This window comes from Hyla sarda, chromosome 6 (genome assembly GCF_029499605.1).
Source record: "Hyla sarda isolate aHylSar1 chromosome 6, aHylSar1.hap1, whole genome shotgun sequence".
In the NCBI taxonomy this organism is placed as follows: Eukaryota; Metazoa; Chordata; class Amphibia; order Anura; family Hylidae; genus Hyla; species Hyla sarda.
The window spans coordinates 258475619-258493375 of NC_079194.1; the positions used below are offsets into that span (position 1 = coordinate 258475619).

The 17757-nt window shown below is 43.7% G+C and overlaps 1 protein-coding gene across 1 annotated transcript in view; it reads left to right on the forward strand.

Annotated features, from left to right (window-relative positions):
* Positions 1 to 728: 728 nt before the first annotated feature.
* The window catches only part of CDC42BPG (CDC42 binding protein kinase gamma), a 241734-nt gene continuing 224705 nt past the window's right edge, over positions 729 to 17757 (forward strand). The window contains exon 1 of the mRNA XM_056527077.1: positions 729 to 1648. Within this exon, the coding sequence (XP_056383052.1) occupies positions 1471 to 1648 (178 nt within the window). The 5' untranslated portion in view covers positions 729 to 1470. The remainder of the gene's footprint in view (positions 1649 to 17757) is intronic.

The window sequence follows — 17757 nt, forward strand, 5'->3', positions numbered from 1 at the left end:
TGGTGTATAGGACAATAGAGCTGTCTGGCATACTAGGAAAAACTGGTGTATATGGGCATGCTGGGAGTTGTAGTTTTGCAACAGTTGGAGGCACCCTGGTTGGGAAACAATGGTGTATAGGACAATAGAGCTGTCTGGCATACTAGGAAAAACTGGTGTATATGGGCAGGCTGGGAGTTGTAGTTGTGCAACAGCTGGAGGCACCCTGGCTGGGAAACAATGGTGTATAGGACAATAGATCAGTCTGGGCATGCTAGAAGTTGTAGTTTTGCAACAGCTGGAGGCACCCTGGTTGGGAAACACTGGTGTAAAGAACATTAGGGCAGTCTGGGAATTGTGGAAGTTGTAGTTGTGCAACAGCTGGAGGCACCCTGGCTGGGAAACACTGGCGTATAGTATCAAATCATATGCATCACGTCTGTTAGATCATTGTGGATCCATCTAGTCCGGTGCACCTTACTACAACGGATAAGGCTGCTCTGTCCCAGAAAATGGGGCTGACTGCAGTTCTCCGTCCAGTCGCTAGGAAGGCAGAGGCGCTATGGTGCAATCAGCAATGCAGCCCTTTGACCGTAAAGTGATGGCATAACGTAGCGCTTCGCCATCTCTTTATAAGGGCGTGCAGAACGGTGCACCACGTGACTCTGTAGAAAACGTGTAAAAGTTAAAACGCCGTGCGCTGTCAATCATACGGGGAGGGGCGTGGCCTCCAGGTGAGCGCTGGGAGGCGTGTGAGCGCTGCGCGTAGCCACGCCCCTCCCGTGTGCTGGGCGTGGCCTGTACAGGTGAGGGAAGGAGAGCCGATTGCAACAATTACAGGAAGAGCCCAGGCTGCGTCAGGACAGGGATGAGCACTGACCGCACTATCTGTACTGCACCTAATATAGGGTAGGCTGCATACTGAGGTGGGTGAGCGACCCTCAGGCGCGGGGAATACTTAGCGTCTTCTGTGGGGACTGTGTGACAGACATGTCACTGCTGTGTGGCACTGCAGCTGCAGGGTGTCACTGTGTGCCCTGTGACTGCGAGTGTGCATGACACTGTATGTGGTGGACAGGCAGAGCACGCTCACACTATATGGGTAGGATTCACACTGTGCGTCTCTGACTGGAGTGTGAGAGTCTGATGTCAGGTGCTGAGACTGATATTACAGCCATATAGAGGACAGTCCAGGACTAACACATAGACATGGGGTTCCAGAACTACATCAGGGGGTACAGCACACTGTAGATACCTGTATTATACATCATCAGTCTAACATTGTACGGATATCACCTGTACAGTAAGAAGGGAACTTCATTGGGGGCTGGAACTTCAGAGACCCCTGTAGAGGAACTTTCCTTTAAGACTGTGTGACGCATCCTGAGAAAGTTTGGACACATTGTGAGAAGTTGGGCGAACAGAAGTCAACTGGAACGGCACCGATTCTATCTGGCACCGGCACTCTATCCGTAAACTGGTGAAGGCAAGATGTCTGTAGAAAAGAGACTGATGAAGCTGGAAGAGATGGTCCTCAAAGGCCCCTATGGATGTGACTGTGACTCCCTGAGCATGGAGACCCTCTTAGATGTGCTGATCTGCCTGTGTCAGGAATGTAATACGCCAGCTCTCCGGCGGGACAAGAATGTGACAGAATTCCTGGCCTGGGGTAAGAGACTACATGTACACCCAAACTTTACCGAGTATGTGCAAGATGTGGTCTGCTCGTTTAAAGGGGTTATCTGGGATCAGAAAAACCTAACCAGGGGCGTAACTATAGGGGGCGCAGTCACACCGGGGCCCCAAAGGCACATCTGCACCATAAGAAAACCCCAGTGTGATAAATGGTGCACTGTAGACATGGGGCACTGTTTCAGATTTTGCATTGGGGCCCTGAAGTTACAAATTACGCCTATAACTACTTTCTTCCAGAAACTGTGCCACTCTGATCCTCAGGTTGTGTGTGGTATTGCAGCTCAGTTACACTGTAGTGAATGGAGCTGAGTTGCCGTTCTGCATCGCAGTTTATGTAAGTGAAATGGAGTTACAAGTGACTACGACCCAACAGCTGCCTGAAATCCATCCAGGACTTTTTTACTGGTCTTAAAGGGGTAATTATCAAAGAAAAAGAGCCCCCTATATGCAGGTAACAAATCCCACGCAGGGTAAAATATGAATACAACAAGAAAAAAGCGTTTGATGGGATTTAAAATAAACAAACTTTATTAACTGATGTTAAAAATGATATGGACATATATATAAACCCATAGACATGGGAAAAGAGACAAATCCAGGGACTGGAACCATAGTGAGGGCTCACATAAGGCAAGTAGCAAACATTATCATTGTGTCTAACAAGAAAGTACAAGTGCACAATAACTTAGCAGCAAGCTCAATACATACGAATTGAAGAGCAAAAAATAAGAACAATAAATTACCAAGTGGACAATAGGTGTAAAGCAGTCGGCCCTCAGCACCCAACGTTTCGCCAGGGGTTGGCTTCTTCCGGAGCTTGCTGCTAAGTTATTGTACACTTGTACTTTCTTGTTAGACACAATGATAATGTTTGCTACTTGCCTTATGTGAGCCCTCACTATGGTTCCAGTCCCTGGATTTGTCTCTTTTCCCATGTCTATGGGTTTATTTGTATGTCCATATCATTTTTAACATCAGTTAATAAAGTTCGTTTATTTTAAATCCCATCAAATGCTTTTTTCTTGTTGTATTCATGGTCTTAAAGAGGTACTCCAGTGGAAACATATTTTTTGCATATCAACTGGTTCCAGAAAGTTAGACAGATTTGTAAATTACTTCTATTTAAGAAATCTTAATCCTTTCAGTACTTATCAGCTGCTGTATACTACAGAGGAAGTTGAGTTCCTTTCAGTCTGATCACAGTGCTCTCTTCTGACACCCCTGTCCATTTCAGGAACTGTCCAGAGTAGGAGCAAATCCCCATAGCAAACCTATCCTACTCTGGACAGTTCCTGACATGGACAGAGGTGTCAGCAGAGAGCACTGTGGTCAGACAGAAAAGAACTACACAACTTCCTCTGTAGTACACAGCAGCTGATAAGTACTGGAAGGATTAAGATTTTCAAATAGAAGTAATTTACAAATCTGTTTTATTTTCTGGCACCAGTTGATTTGAAAAATAAAAATAGTTTACCACCAGAGTACCCCTTTATCTTGACCCCATCCAGTTCCGTTAGCTGTGACGCAACACCATTCTGTAGCGTGACACAACTATCCTTGACTGATTAGTGTCATCGCCAAAGTCACCATGTAGTCCTGGTCATAGGTGAATGTTAGTAGAACCTGCCAATTTTAGGGTCGGTTGACCTTCTAACATGCATGTTGGCCTTCTCACACTCCCCAAGTGGCAGATATACGGGGAAAAGAAGGGTTGAGCGCATTCGGATCAGGCATAAGGAAAAACTATATTGTTCACCGGAGAGATGAGCCTTGACCTGTCTGAACCCCACATGATCTGGGGCATATGCATTCTCGACCAAGTGTATAGGTGTATTGGGGGAATCAGAAGAGATGGGAGTCTGAACTGTGTGGCCAGCTATAGATTTTGGGGTGCTATACATGTGTCTTCTGCAAGCATAAGAGTGTTTCAAATATGGCAAAAAAAAAAGTTTAGCAAAACATCTTGCGAACAGGCCGTGGCGGAGCCCGATTCAGTTTACACTGTATTTGAGCCTTATGTTTGGTGAATACTCTGGTAAAAGCTTCTGGCACAGATATCAAACATATCTATAGTGTTCCCTTCACCCAACAAGGTGAATGGGCTACTATTCAGCAGCCACCATGATATAAAAAAAAATCTAACGTGTGGTATAAATGTTATTTCATTTTTGCAAATGGAAATGTAAGGTCAGGGCCTGCCATCGGTTAGATGTTTGGGGTGTCTTTTTGACGTGCTACACCCCTCTCACTTATGCAGCCACCATAGGGTTTTGAAACATCAGTGTGTTTACATACAGCTTAAATAAAGGGATGCCATTTAGAAATACTCTAAATTAAGGGCATTACATTTTATATTGAACTTAAGGGGTTATACAAAACAAAATCTACTCAGCTCTCCAGTCCCTGGTAATCCACTGCAGGTCCAGTGATCCTCTACAATCTAGGTGCCATGCTACTAGCGTCATGGCTCCACCTATAAGTATATCACATGATTGCTGATTCCATTGATTGGTTCCCCTTGTAAATAAAAAAATGAGGTGACATCTGTAACATCTAGCTGGCTGGATTGCAGGGGTTTGTAGATGCAGATTTGTAGCAGAGTTTATTTTTTTTTATTTTTTTTGGATGACAGTGACAACTGGGATGTCAGATGAAATGAACTCCATGGCCAATCTTGGCAACAATGATGGCAATCCATGTCATACATTAGAAGGATGGCTTGAGTGTGCCAAGTGGGAGTCATTCTTACAGGACTGTTGTCCATTGAGGGGATCCTGAGCAGGGAAGCTCCCCCTCTATAATGTCCTTATGCTCTCATACTGCATATGGACAGGGGTTGTCTTCATTGGACAGCTACCTTTTATTCCCCTAAGCACATTGTACACATTAGGCTTCTCTCACACTGCGGTTGTGCTCTGACCATTGTTCCCCAAGTTGGGAGAGAGGAGAGGTGGCACATTTGGGAAGAGCTGCTCTGGTGCCCTCTTTACTATGGCAGGGTGATGCACCCTCAGCAGTAGCACAGGTCACACACCCCAGTCACATACCCAATGTGCACAGGCATAACCTGCTCCATGACTGCTTTACAAGAAAGGTGTTGTAGGTCATGTGGGTCAACCTAAGAATTAGGGCAGCTGTTCTCTTACTATTGTGTCTAAGTTATCAGGTAAGGGTATAGATTTAATCGGTCCGTGTGGGTTCATTATGTATGCCTGACGAAAAACCCAGTTCAGGCTGGAAATGCTCTTTTTTGTTGTGTTGCATTTACTTGTTGCACCTTGTAGAGAAGCGCCTCTTTGATGTCCTATTATACTGTCCATAAGCATATGCCTGTCCATTCCTGTATTGGTACCGGTAGATGACCTCTTCCTCCGGTGGGACCTAGGCAGCAGACTGCTTCTTTTCTACCCATGCTATTATAGGTGTTGTGCTCTGAGCGTAACACCACTTGGGCTGCATTCACACTTCGTTTTTACATTACAGGTTTGGATCCGGCTGGGGGAGGGGCAAATCGGGCTCTCCCGGACCAGCGCTGAAATCCATTTACTTTAATGAGCCGACCAGAGTCAAACGGTGACTCCGGTCAGCTCATTTTTGACCCGTATCCGGTTTCCTGACCGGACCTAAAACCGTAGTATACTACGGTTTTAGGTCCGGTCACAAAACCGGATATGCGTCAAAAATGAGTCGGCTCATTAATGTAAATGGATTTCAGCGCTGGTCCGGCTGGGGTATGGTAGAGTCCGGTTTGCCCCTCCCCCAGCCGGCACCCGTAATGTAAAAACGCAGTGTGAATGCAGCCTTAGTAAGAAGCCATCTTTCCATTCATTTATTACCCTAACCCTAGCATCCTTATTGCAAGATCAGTGTGTCACCTCAACCTATTTTTGCAGGGAAACTGCAACAGTAAATATATACCAGTACTTTTATAGTACTGTACAGGCCTATGCACATGAAAGTTCTGTGGGGCCTATGCAGGGCCGGATTAACATAGGGGCGGATGGAGCTGCCGCTCCAGGCCCCTACGTTAAAATAGGCCCACTGAATAGCATGGGCGGCCCACGACCAGGGCCAGCGTTAGGGCGGGGCAAACCAGGCAATTGCCTAGGGCCACCATCCCCCAGGGGCCCCTGCCGGCTGCTCAGCATAGGCCTAATCAAGTCCGGGGGGGGGGGGGGGGGATCTGCGCCCGCCACTGAGCAGCTCACAGGGGGCCCCTTTCACATTCTGGACATCCTTGTGTCCTGAAAAATCTTTTCGGGACACAAGGATGTCCCTGTTAGCTTTCTGCGGCGGCCCCCGCGTTAACTTTAAAAACGCAGGGGCCACAGGGAGTTAGCGCACGCAGGGACGTCACTGATGTCCCGTGCGTGCTCCCATAGCAACGGAGGAGAGGAGCTGTGAGGAGGATGCGCGCCGGCTGGAATGGTAAGTCACCAGCACCAGTTGGCAGTACGTCCTCTTCGGTGCTCTGACCACCGGTCCTAGCATAGCAGTAGATCGTGACCATAGCAGTAGATCGTGACCCCGGACCGGAGGACCAATGGTCGGAACACTGATGTGGGGCAGTACACAGACGTAAAGCCTCCAGCCATACACTGTATATGGCTGAAGGCTGTATGTCTGTGGGGGGAACTGTACTGCACCTAATGTGGGGGAACTGTACCAACATAATGAAGTGCGCCGTCTTCCAGGCAGCCTTAATCTGGCCCTGGTTATAATAGATCAACTATTATAAACATACAGGCCTATAAGCAGATTACCTGTGTAGAGGAAGAGTGGTGCAGTTGCCCATAGAAACCAATCAGATCGCTTCTTTCATTTCTCAAAAGGCAAGAAGCGATCTGATTGGTTGTTATGGGCAACTGCACCACTATTCCTCTACCGTCTTGCACTGGGCCCACCAATGTGTAAAAACGGCTCTGATAAGGTTTTAAAGCTAGCTAGCTACCTACCTGCCTATCTACGTACCTGGCTAGCTACCTACATGGCTACCTAGCTAGCTACTTGCCTAACTACTTACCCAGCAAGCTTACAACCGACCCAGCTACATATCTAGCCAGCCAGCAACCCAATTAAATACCTACGTCACACTCTGTGTATCATGCTGTTTGCACATAATGTAAGTAAATGACATTGCACTAAAACCCACAAATAGCCGCAACTCATCCGTGTCAACTTTAGGCCCACCAAAATCTTCAGCACCAGGCCCATGGTGCTCTTAATCCAGCCCTGGGCCTATGAAAGTTCTGTGGGGAACCAGCGCTTATTTTGTGTATAAGGAAAAAATCGGAAATCAAAGTCCCAATAAATAACAAGCTTTTTTGGGCGAATTCCACCAAAAAAATCTAATGTGCAGTGGTTATTCCACCCGACATAATCTAGACAGAAAATCTGCTTTGTGTCTACCCAAAGTGAACATACCCTAACGCTATGTTCACACGGCAATTCTACACAAATTTTGTTCGTTCAGCAAAGCTTAGTGAACGGAATTGTGGAATTTCTGTTTTCATAGAACACAGAATTCTGCCAAAATTCAAGCCCCATTGACTTCAGTGGGATTCCGTTCCACTTTTTCTTTTTGCGGAAAGTGGAATTTCAGCTGTCTGAATGGGATTGCAAAATCCCATTGAAATGAATGTGCAGTAAATTTTGGCTGAATTCTTCTGCAGAATTCCGCATGGAAATTCTGCGGTGTGAACATAGCATAAGAAAGTGGTAGGTTGTCTTTGTAGCCATTCTGTTACGGATGTTGAACCTTCAGCTGTTTTACCATAGTTCTAAATGTATATTCATATATGAATATTGATATCGCCTCTTCCTGCTTCAGACATGGAAGTCACCTTGTTAGTTTCTCCAGGCTATACAAGAGAATATCTGAAGGATCCAAAACATCATTCCTTCTTAAACATAACATTAAAATAGCTGCCATTGCTGCAGTGATAAGAACTATAGGTATGTAGAAGTCGTCCACGACTGAACTGTGTATTTTGTCTATTTCAGCTGTGTAAAGTAAATCTGCAGCAGTTGAGAAGAAAAGTATTGTTTTCCTGTGATGCTTCAGCTTATTAGGGGTAAATCAAAGCAGCCGGTAGGGTGTGACATCTTGTCATGCTGTGACATCACTGTCGCCCAACCTGTCTCCGACCACAGTTTGGTATCGGTATTTATGAAATTCTAATGGTTCAGACTGGTCTATCTGGCTTTTTACATATCTTCCCGTTGTCTCTTGCTGTCGTTTGATCTAATAGTACAGAGGTCTATCTTCTCACTAATAGTCTAGCTTTTATCTGGAGATGGTTTACTAGCTAGATAGGTTTGTGCTCATAAAGGGTTAAGCTGAGTGTGTGGAGGAGGAGGAGTATTCTGGTTATTATATTACTTTTATTGTGACAACTCTATAAATAGATAAAATCCACTGAGCACATTAATGTGGCACTAAATACATGTATTGGTAGTTTGGGAACAGTTCATTTAGGTCACACATACAGTACACTGACATGCCCCTAGGCTATCATTAGACCCTATTCACCGATCCCGAGACCTACTGCTATAGCCGGAGTGGTGGTCTGAAGTGGGCAGTACACAGACACACAGCCTCCAGCCATACACTGTATATGGCTGGAGGCTGTATGTCTGTGGGGGAACACTGCCTACATCAGTGGTCTTCAACCTGTGGACCTCCAGATGTTGCAAAACTACAACTCCCAGGCATGCTGGGAGTTGTAGTTTTGCAACATCTGGAGGTCCACAGGTTGAAGACCACTGGCCTGCCTAATGTGGGGGGAACTCTGCCTGCCTAATGTGGGGGGAACTCTGCCTGCCTAATGTGGGGGAACACAAACCATACAATAAGGGACTGGACTTCAAGTTGATCATGTTCCACGGAATCCTTGGGTTAGAATCACTGCTTACAGTGGCTATTTTGCAGATCTAATAAAGAATTTCAAGGTTCTCAATTGGGCCTCAGTCATGGTTAAAGGGAATCTGTGATCAGTGTCATCCGCACTAACCTGTTAGTACAGGCTCACAAAGAAAGGAATTGGGAAGCTTTCAGTTGATCCAGGGTCACTGTCTTAGGTGCTATGGCCATGGAGTTTAGGACTGCAACAATAAATCAATATAAATGTTTTTGTTGTCAATGATTCCCATTATCAATCGAATGTTAAGGGGTGTGGCCTTGGCCGTTAATGGACATGGCCTAGTAACATAGTTGTTGTATTATTGTTACTACTTTCCAGGCCTTTTAGCCCCCCTAGTCTTCCCCTAAGACTATGTCCCTTTCTGTATCCCCTCTTACCACTGGGTGCCTTTTTGAAGATGCTGCTTGCCTGGAACATCTGGGGCCTACCTCCAGCACTGAGACAATGACCTTGAGTGCAGTCTGGAAGCTAGCACCCCCTCCTTGTCCTAGGCTCCTACTATCCTGTCATCATGGGAGTCCCCCCTGTCCGAGCAGAAGCTCTTTTCTCCATCATCCATGCAGTGACAGAGCTTCCTGGTGCAGGGAGGATGACCATTACTGAGATATGCGAACTACTCATTCTCGCATGCAGTGAGGTTCATAAGTTAACCTTACAGGTGTTGTCCCCTGTTAACCCTTCCCTGGTTCCCTAATCCTGTGTTTGTTGTTTTTTTTTTTTTTTTTTTTTTTTCTTTGTGTTTTTTTTTTTTTTTTAAATCTGATTAATCTAACCAATAATCGGCCAACTAATTGATTTTTACAAATATTCTTAGTTGGGGCCCTAGTGGAGTTGTTAACATTGTTGGTACAGGCAGGTAGTGCGGTTGACACTGATTACAATAGAGTACAATTCAAAGTGGTATAAATGGAAATGCTAATTTCTGGGTAGGTGGGTCACATTCTACTATAACAGAAGCCAGACAATTTTAGTAATTCTGCCTGCTGACTTCTTCCATATGTCTTTAATGGGACAGAAAAGAAGGGTGGAGGGTATTATGGGTGACTTTAACTACCCTGGTGAGCTGAAACCTGCAACTCCAGCAAAGGAAACAGGTTTTTGGCAACACTAAGGGACAATAACCTTTCCCAGCTAGTGCAGGACCCAACAAGAAGAGTGGGTGGATACTTCTGGACCTATACTAACCAATAGGCCCAACATAGTATCCAAAATAGAGGTAGGGGGTCATCTTGGTTAGAGTGACCACAACATAAGTTTTAATTTATCCTATAAGAAGGTGTCTCTACAACAACATTAACCCCTTAACGACCACGGACGTAAATGTACGTCCTGGTTTGGCGGTACTTCGCGCACCAGGACGTACATTTGCATCCTGTGTATGACCGCAAGCATCGGAGCGGTGCTCGCATCATACACGGCAGGTTCCAGCTGCTATCAGCAGCCGGGGAACCGCCGGTAATGCGATCGCGTGGATGTCCGCCATTAACCCCTCAGATGCCTTGACCAGTACAGATCACTGCATCTGCGGCAATGCGCATGTTAAAATAGATCGGATTGCCCGCAGCGCTGCCGCGGGGATCCGATCATCTGTAATGGCGGATGGAGGTCCCCTCATCTGCCTCCGTCTGTCTCCTGCTCTGGTCGGAGATCGAGCAGAAGATCACTGATAATACTGATCAGTGCTATGCCCTATACATAGCACTGAACAGTATTAGCAATCAAATGATTGCTATAGTTCAGTGATGGCGAACCTATGGCACGTTGAGCCCCCTCTGTGGGCACGCGGCCATAGTTTGCCATGGATGCCTTTTGATGTGCTCTGCTGGCGCCGGACTTCTGCTATGCTCAGGGCCGGCGTTAAGGCGGGGCAAACCTGGGCCGCTGGGAGGTAGCGCCTAATGTAGGGGAACTGCAACCTGATGGGGGGGGGAACTATGCTGCTAACCTAATGTGGGGGAACTATACTGCCAACCTAATGTGGGGTGAACTATACTGCCAACCTAATGTGGGGTGAACATACTGCCAACCTAATGTGGGGGAACTATATTGGCTACCTACTGTGGGGGAACTATATTGCCTACCTAATATGGGGGAACATACTGCCTACCTAAGTTGTTTTTTCTAAACTTAAACCTCAGTATTCTGATTTAATTGCTGTGCTGGCACTTTGAGGGTAAAAAAGTTGGCGTGCATTACGGTTTGGGCACTCAGGCTCAAAAAGGTTTGCCATCACTGCTATAGTCCCCTATTGGGACATAAAAAGTGTGGACAAAAAAAATGCAGATTTTTTTGGGCACATTTATTCCCAATAAAATTTATAAAAAATGATCTAAGTTTTTTTTTATTTTTTATATGCAAATTGGGTATCGATAAAATGTACAGGTACAAAGTTATAGGTGGTCAAAATTGGGCGATTTTAGATTACTGATTATGTACAAAAAGTTTTAGAATTTTTTTTTTTTTAAGCAGTACAAAAATATTAAAGTATCTAGCCATGGGTATCATTTTAATCGTATTGACCCACAGAATAAAGAACACATGTCATTCTTTACCGTAAAGTGTACAGTGTGAAAACAACCCCCCCCCCCCCCCCAAATGTGCAAAATTGTGGTTTTCATTAAAATTTCCTCCCTAAAAAAAATATAATTTTGGGTTCGCCATACATTTAATGGTAAAATGAGAGGTTTCATTACAAAGTACTATTGGTCATGCAAAAAACAAGCCCTTATATGGGTCTGTAGATGGAAATATATTAGAGTTATGGATTTTAGAAGGCGAGGAGGAAAAAATGAAAATGCAAAAATAAAATTGGCCTGGTCCTTAAGATTAAATTGGGCTTGGCTTGGTCTTTAAGGGGTTAAACTTTAGGCCAATTTTCACCAACTTAGTGACCTAGATGGGTGTCTTGTCCTCAGTAATAAAAGTACACAAGCAAATTGGAACATTAAGAGTATCCTAAATAGATCTTGTGAATGACATATATCCAACAGGAATAAAAGTGTGAAATAGAAGACCATTGTAATTAACCAAACAGCTAGGGATGTGATAAGCATTCAGACGACTGAAACAAGAAAGTAGTAGGGAGGCATTAAAAAATTATAGGGAGAAGAATAAATTCTGTTTAAAATGATAATAAATAAAATTGGAAAAGGAAGCTTTCATAAGAGAGGTTTCATAGTCCTCACAAATAGGGATTCTTTACTGTAAGAGCAATGAGACTATGGAACTCTCTGCCGCATAGTGAAAGTCCCATAGACTCACAAATGGGCCTGGATGTGTTTTTTTTTTTTTTTTTTCCAACCTTACAAACTATGGAACTGTAGCTATGATATTCATTCTTTTGATTCCCATCGTCTTTAAAGTTTAAAAATGGTTTTGTACATGCAATTCTGAATGTTTCTACTTTACAAGTTTGCTACCCTACGGAAGAAAAAGTAAGTTTCTGCTGCCTGTCCTGCAAGTGATTTGACAGAGCTTGTTTTTCAGGTAGAACATGTCCATGCAAAACCCAGGAGAATGTGCACTTCTTTAACCAACTTGAGGCCCCACTGAAAAAAAATTGTTTTGGATTTACGACTGCATGACTTTGTAGATCAGATATATGTAAATAGACTCTTACCATCTGACTCTCATAATGGCAACATACTTTTAAGGCAAGGTTTATATGTTGCAACTATGAAGTGGTGGAGCGCTGCACTGTGAAAAGTACTTTGCAAAACTGTGTGTGTTTACTGCAGAATGCAGATTTTTGGCAAGTACACACAGAGGGCATGCTTTTTATATAATTCACATGTCCCTCTTGCATAGCATAGAAATTTGTGGTAAAGGCACACTACCACGCTGTGACTGCAGCATGTGAATCTAGCTAGTTGAAGGTCAAGCCAAAGTCAAATTGTGACTTCTGTGCAATGTAATTGGTTTTTCTCAACTCAGAAGGGCATTTAGTATCATGACGCATGAGTAAGGGGGCCCGTCCCCCAAATGCCGTCTCATCTCTAGTGTAAAGTGTTCAGTATGGCCAAGGACTGCAGCTTGCCTTTACTGTTGTCTACCTTTTTGACCTTTTGCATTCAAAGATGCTATGTATGACAAGACTGAATTGAAGAAATAAAAAGAAAAAAGTGAAACGTTACCTCTTCTGAGTTAAAGGGGTTATCCACCATAAGGTGATTTTAGTACATACCTGGCAGACAGTAATGGACATGCTTAGGAAGGATCTGTGTTTGTCTTGGGGCTAAATGGCTATGTTGTGAGATTACCATAACACTGGCTAGCTGTTTGTTAACAGGTATTTCCTGTTTGACTTTTCTTTTTTTTTTTACTACAAATCCCACAATTCCATCTTCCTCCCTCCCACACATCAGCCACCCCACCCATTGAAACATAAGTGAGCTGCATCCATTCTAATCAGTGTGGTTTTCAACCAGGGTGCCTCCAGCTGTTGCATTAGTTGCAGATTGATCCTTCCACCCATTGAAGCAGACAGGCTCCCTTTCATCACCTGACTACTGATGTTAGGTCTCGGACGCATTGCAAGCTGGGAAAAATGAGACAACAGTCATTTTGTATGCTGGTAAAAATAAATATTGGGGTGAAAATCACAGAAGAATTGTGAGAAAACTGTCACACACAGGTACAGACACTATATTATGAACTACACTAACTCTACAGCCCCTGTAGCATAGTCAAATAAAAAAAATTCCTGGAATACCCCTTTAATGCCATTTATGGCAGCTACTATCTGAGCTGATTGGTTAAACTATTGCTGTTGGTCCTATGTTGTGTATGTGAAGTTTGGTATCAGAGGGATATGGTGGAATCCCTATTATAGGACTGTTATTGAAACCATTGGAGCAACGTGATGTATGTTTTGTTTCAAGGCCATATTATATATCCGCAATACACCTGTGTAAAGCCGGCCCAAGGGCTCTGTTACCGGGCACTGAAACTTATGATCATCAGGGTAGTTGAGGTTTCCCTTGTTTTCTTGTCACCAACAGGCATTCACAGGGTATGTAGTTGTGGTGGTGTGAACCCAGTTCAGTTTTCATTGTGAGGTCCTCTCTTCTGTATGCTTGACTGTGTTGAAAAGGAATAGTGGATGAAAATAGAAGGTTTAGAAAAAACTTTCAGCCACGGGGTTTCCTGGAACTATTACTATTTCTTTAAGTAAAACCTGGCAGTAAATAAGGAGGTTGTGTAGGATTTGGCTGCTTAAACAGGCAGCAACAATTACTACAATTCATAGGCGTAATGTACCCAGAGTTTTGCTATATTTAGTAATTTATTCATTCCTAACATTAAAATGCCATTAAACCCATTACAAATGTGTTTATGGAAAACTAGGTTGCAATGTGCTGCTGGAAGACTAGGTTATAAAAAGTCCATTTCCATTGTTCATAAATGTAACCTGTGACATTGCAAAATACAGTCCAGTCTGCACTCAGTTGGTTATAGAGCAGCAGAAGCCAAGTGGATTGATATATGGATTTGGGGGTAAATATAACTTGTAGCTTATTGCTCTGAACAGATGGTGAGGAATTTGTCTGTATGCCAGTTTTCTTGTTTTTTTTGGGAACTGGATATCTCCTGTTGGAGTTTCCTTCAACTACAAATCCCATAGTTCCTTGTTTGTAAGTGTGAGGTCACTTTCCTCCCTCCCAAACATCAGCCACTCCACCCATTTAAAACCAAGTGAGATGCATTCCAGTCAAAAGACCAGTGTTTTCTAACCAGGGTGCCTCCAGCTGTTGCAAAACTAAAATTTTTGCGGAATGAGTTCCCTCCCACTCAGAGGTCGCTCCACCAATTGAACACTTGACTAGTGATGAAATGTCCTGGCTGCACTGCAACCTGGGAAAACCTGAGACAACAGTAATGTATGCTGTTAAAAATAAATATTGGGGCGAAAATCATTGAAGAATTGCAATACCAACATCACACACAGGAACAGACATTAGATCATATGAACTACACTAACTTTACAACCACTGTAGCATAGTCAAATAAAAAAAATTCCTTTAACTTTCACCAGGATTTGGCTAAAGGTGCATTCATACCACGTTAGTAAGATCTGGCTGGGAAATGTCAAAACCGGGCGCTCCCGTATCCCAGCTGGACCCGGCCAGCATCTCATTCATGTAAATGCGCCCGAGTCAGATAGTGAATCCAGTTGGCTCATTTTTGCTCAGTATCTGCTTTCGTTGCTGGACTGAATGAACCCTCCAGGTCTCCATAACCACCTTTTGGCTTAGACCACACAAGATCAAGAGATCACACTGAAAGGTGCACACCGATAAAAAGTAGAAACATATAGCGGGATTTATTATATACAAGAATACACAGGCGTACAAACAATATATTCACTTAAAAATGAGGGAAGGAGGGTTGTAAGATAACTTCTCCCCCCCCCCGAGAAAAGCAACCAGATATCACACAGAGCTAACAAGCATACATGGTTAGAATTGCTGTTTAGACTCCAATAGTAATCGTGCAACGATGGTGCAGTACTGTGGTGGTTAAATTACCTCAGATCATCAGTGAGTAAAAGTATCCCAAAAAAAACCTGGAAGGAGAGTAGAAGTCAGACAGGCTAAGCTCAATCCTGGAGACTGGCGCCACACCAAAGGGAGAGCGCCCCTGAGAAAGTCACCCTCTATGGTGGTGGAACATGTGGGAACTTTGGTGGGGCACCTGTCTCCTGGATTAAGCTCACCCTGTCTGACTCCATTTACTCTACTTACTCAGGTTATTTTGGGTTATTTTTATTTACAGATGAGCTGGGGTCACTTGACCACCACAGTACTGCACTGTAGTTTCATGACCACTATTTGCGTGTCCTTGTGCTCTATATTTTGGTGGTGTTGTTAAGCCATATATAATCTTACTGTACACTTATAAACATTATGGCCCAGATTTATCAATCTGTGTGAAAGAAAAAGTGCTGTGATTGGTTGCAGTGAAAAAATCCCTTCACTTTTCCTCACGTAGTTTGATAAATCTCCTCCTTTTTAATGTCTGCCACCTACATTGTTTTGCCCTACAAAATCCTTTCTTGCGTGTCTGGTGGAGCCACCCATCAGTTCTGTTTCTGTTTTTCATCTTGAGTTTTATTTTTTTTATATGCAAATGTTTTTTTTATAGAAAGCCTTAAAAAACTGGAAATCTACGGCAGCTCATAGCTTGTGTAGAAGACCGGTGCACAGATTGTGCATGAGATGCACTACATTTTTAAAGGTTTGTGCTACTTGATAGATCTGGTGCTCCTAAACAAGCCTTCTTTTACTCCACCAGCATCTGGAATGCCGATCTTCAGATTCTCACTGTGCTCGATTCTCACTGTGCTCTTTGGGTTGGGCTGGGTTCCCATTACGTTTTCCCCCATACGGGAGCGTATACGGCAGGGAATGCCGTATGCCTTTCTATGCGCTCCCGTATGTAATTCATTTCAATGAGCCAACCGAAGTGAAACGTACGGTCCGGTCGGCTAATTTTGGCCCCGAAAAAATGGGCCGACCGAATGTTTCACTGCGGCTGGCTCATTGAAATGAATTACATGAAATGAGAAAAACATTCTGCTTTGGTTAGTACATTAGTACATCTCCCCTGGGGAGAACACCATAAAGCAGGATTTCCAAACAGGGTGCCTCCAGCTGTTGCTAAACTACACCCCCCTCCCCTCCCATTATTTCCAGACAGCCTTTTGGCTGTCCGGGAATGATAGGAGTGGTAATTTAACACCACCTAGGAGTTGTAGTTTAACAAAAGCTGGAGGCACCCTGTGGTTCAAATGCAAGCTGTAATTTCATATTTCCCACCCGGAGCCATGATTGGTTGGGACCGACCAGACAATCACAGCTCAGGGCAGGAAATATGAAATTACAGTGCCGTGATTTCCCCAGCCACCTGCCTGCATCTACAATCCACCTGTTAGCTGTTGCAAGTGGTAGTCTTCCAACAGCTAGCGGGCAGGTGGTAGATGCGGGCGGCTGGCCATGGAATTGAGCTTTAGTAGCAACTTTTTGTGTGATTTAAAAAAAAAAAAAAAAAAAAAAAAAGCCAGGTTTGACTTGCGACTTTTTGAAATATATATATATTTTTTTTTTGCCTATGTGCGAATTCCCAACCACTGCAAAGTGAAAACTGAAAGTTGTTTAGGTAGGACTATTTGCAACTTTATTCGTACCCACAAAAGTCGCGTAATAAAGTGCTAAGGCATACGTGCGACTTTTGGTGAGCCCACAGTAAGCAAAAAAAAGGCACTAAACACCATGATAAATGTTCCTCAGTATGTTCTGATTATTAGATTATTAGGTTATTTGTGAATCCTTATTGTTTATTTGTGAGTCAGACGTAGACCCTTGTGACAAGTGACTGGCTCTATATGGGGTTGTAGTCTGCTGGACCCTTTGACCCATTATTGCGTTAATGCCTTGGCCCATTGGCCATGCCTTGGTAATCTGGTATTCTAGTCTGACCTTGCCACTAATATCAGTGCTTAGTCAGAGATATAAAGTGTGGATATTTTCGTATCGAAGTTTGCAGAAATAGACGACTTGCAACACTTTTGTATTGTGCTAAAAACCTAGTATCTGTGAAAAAGGTGAAAGACCCTTTAGGGCATCCACACTATATTAGGAAGCCTCAGTGTTGACCTGGCTAGGTCTGATGCTCCGCACACGTTGTGGGTGTTTTCAGACATGCCGGTTATGCTTTTAGCTTATAATTAGTGGTGTCCTTGTTTGCAGATCACTTGTTTTTTTTCAGCAGTAGACGCTGCTTATTAAACATCAATTAGCATGCAAACCGGTTTAATGACATGTCTATGTGTAAAATTCTTTTTACAGAGTTTATAAATTAACGTATACATGGGTGTATACCTGTACAGTGGGGCAAAAAAGTATTTAGTCAGCCACCAATTGTGCAAGTTCTCCCACTTAAAAAGATAAGAGGCCTGTAATATTCATCATAGGTATACCTCAACTATGAGAGACATAATGAGAAAAAAAATCCATAAAATCACATGGTCTGATTTTTAAAGAGTTTATTTGCAAATTATGGTGGAAAATAAGTACTTGGTCACCTACAAACAAGCAAGATTTGTCTCTCATAGACCTGTAACTTCTTTAAGAGTCTCCTCTGTCCTCCACTTATTACCTGT